Source organism: Olea europaea, chromosome 1, assembly GCF_002742605.1.
Source record: "Olea europaea var. sylvestris chromosome 1, O_europaea_v1, whole genome shotgun sequence".
Taxonomy (NCBI): domain Eukaryota; kingdom Viridiplantae; phylum Streptophyta; class Magnoliopsida; order Lamiales; family Oleaceae; genus Olea; species Olea europaea.
Genome location: NC_036237.1, coordinates 34,962,149 through 34,964,639, shown reverse-complemented (window position 1 = coordinate 34,964,639; position 2,491 = coordinate 34,962,149). Strand labels below are relative to the sequence as shown.

General features: G+C 33.0%; 1 protein-coding gene across 1 annotated transcript; it reads right to left on the bottom strand.

The window, feature by feature from the left end:
• Window positions 1-918: 918 nt before the first annotated feature.
• Window positions 919-2,491, bottom strand: LOC111402708. The gene is made up of 5 exons (XM_023031059.1): window positions 2,343-2,491; window positions 1,988-2,158; window positions 1,762-1,905; window positions 1,533-1,678; window positions 919-1,376 (listed from the first exon to the last, which is right to left on the bottom strand). The coding sequence occupies exons 1-5, from the start codon at window positions 2,399-2,401 to the stop codon at window positions 1,225-1,227; spliced, it is 672 nt and encodes a 223-aa protein (XP_022886827.1). The 5' UTR covers window positions 2,402-2,491; the 3' UTR covers window positions 919-1,224.

Here is a 2,491-nt window from a genome sequence, read left to right as displayed (position 1 = left end):
TTAATGTGCAATAATTGCATTTAATATATTACAAATTTCAATACTTTACAACTTAAAATTTTCAAATTACATTTGAATTGATATATTATACTTAAATAAAATATGTGGAGAAATTATTAAATGTTCATTGGAAAAAACAAAATAAAGAATCAAAGTAGATAACTTGTTGGAGTGTATAAAAAAAACCACTCTTTAAATTTAAAGATACTCTCTATTATGCATAAGATACTCTTTATAAATAGAAAACATCTTGGAGATGCTCTAATCTTCTAAACTTGCATGATTTAAAGCTAAAATTTTACTTATACTTAAATTTTCACAATACCAAGTTTTATCGATGCTTATTTTCCATTGTTCTTTCTATAACTAATCAACACTTGAAGAATGTTTACACGTCTAGACAAGAAAGTTGACAACATTTATTTTTTAATACGTTTAGTTATAATATATTAAACGTATTATATTATATTAACCTATACAATCGCATTAACTACTAGAATTGGCTTTAACTTGCTTAAAGGATGCGAAATAGTAACTTCTTAACATCAGAAGTAGCTTTTGAGTTTTTTTAAAATCTTGTCATGACAAGAGAACTTTTTAAAAGGAACTCACCTAAACATTAGGTGTGTTTAAGTGCAATTTGAAGATAAACTAAACAAATGAATTTATGTCACAAAAAAGAGAAGTTAACGACAAAGCCAATCCACCCACGCCCTTTTGGAAATGTAGAAAAAGGAAAAGAAGCAATCCAGCTGTCCAATTTCACTTTAGTTTTGGATCTCTACACAGTTTGCTAGGATAGAAAACAATTATGCTACACATTCAAACTCAAATTCAGATGAGACACGTGTCGACGCATGATTTGACAGTTTGAAAAATTAAAACAAAAATACCCAATAATTTTTTGACACATCAGTCTGTTACTTCACTTCCCTGTTTTCAAGTCAGGACAGGTGGCTTTATTCAATAGAAAATGCAGTATATTAATAAAATAAATGGTCGACCTTTACAAGACAACAAATTTGATAAGTTAAATTAAACAACATTCGACATAATACGTATTAACTTGCAGAATATGGAAGAAAACAGAAGCGATCAGTTTGGGCAAACCTCGTTCCGATTGAGTTCTATTAGAAATTTGAACTCAAGAATTTTGTTGAATTAGATGTATGCGAATATGGTGTACAATGACTACAGCCATGGATGCACATAGCAATGGACGAACTAAGGTTCATCATCATAAGGTGCATTTGGAGCAGATGAAGATGAAATTTTGAGAATAAATTTACCATTGACTCGAAATTCAGACAGCACAGACGCATCAGCAAGTTGCTCCCCAAAAGAATTTCCTGTCAAGTCCAGATGCTCTAGCTTTCCTATAGAAGCATTTAAAATTTCAATTATGTGAAACAAGGAAGAATGATTTGAATTATAGTATTTACAGTCTACTTATTTTTTATAAGCACTCATATTCAAGCTAATCAGGAATTCTATTTAAGAAAAATCAAGAAATTTGTGTTAGGGACCTGCACCTTTGGTGACTTTCAAACTAGACGATATCACCGACAAAGATTCCATAGGCATAAAGTTATGTTGCGCATCAATTGCAACAAGTTCTTTGGTGTGCAAGATGAGCTTCGACACAAACTTTGCACTTTCAATCCCACCTCGGTTTTTGCTGTACCACGTTCATCACGTTATTAATCTATCCAACGTATGAACATATAGATGCAGATATGTAAGTATTGATATCAAATGAACCTTATATTAATGTAGACAAGCGGCATTTCCATTTTTATTTCTTTAAGTGCTTCCAGAAACCCAGATGAATGAAGTCCAATGTCTTCAATATCAAGGGCACGAATTCCCGTGCACATAAATTTTCCGAATGGTCTTCCCATCTTGCTGGAAGAAATCTAGCATTTAGATAAATGAATCTGTGGAATTATCAGAAGCCTTAGGAGTACAATTTCTTACTGCGAGTTACCTGCCAAGGCCATTGCTTCCAACTGAAAGCACATTTAGGGGTGTCTTCATGGTCGAAAGGACCTCTAAGAGCTGGCTCATTCCATCACAACTAAGCTCACAATTCTCAAGCTTCAAATCAGAAAAGGGCAAAGGTCTTCCAGACATCTCAACAAAGTACGGGATCAGACTCCTAAATATTATTATTGGTGAGTAAACATTTTATTAGAATTGAGAACAATGCCGGACTGGACCAGATACAAGATTTCCAAGATAAACACTGATAAACTACATCCAAACCTTCTAGAATATTAACAAACCTCTAAGGAGATCATATGCGGCTAAAGTGTGGACGGAATAAGAGAAACCTAACTTACTTGATTCCATCATCCTCAATAGGATTGTCACTTAAATCAAGATTCTGCAAATTAGGCATGTGAACCAGAGCACATTTGAGACAGTCTGCATCATCTTTTTGTAAATTATTGCTCCTGAAACATCAAGCAAAAATTTAATGCACATGAAA

Excerpts from the sequence above, each read along its gene's own strand:
- LOC111402708 (XM_023031059.1), bottom strand. The coding sequence starts at position 2,401 with ATGCCTAATTTGCAGAATCTTGATTTAAGTGACAATCCTATTGAGGAT. Across the intron at positions 2,159-2,342 it reads ATTGAGGATGATGGAATCAA|GAGTCTGATCCCGTACTTTG; the intron begins GTAAGTTAGGTT and ends AATAATATTTAG. Across the intron at positions 1,377-1,532 it reads TAGTTTGAAAGTCACCAAAG|GAAAGCTAGAGCATCTGGAC; the intron begins GTGCAGGTCCCT and ends ATGCTTCTATAG.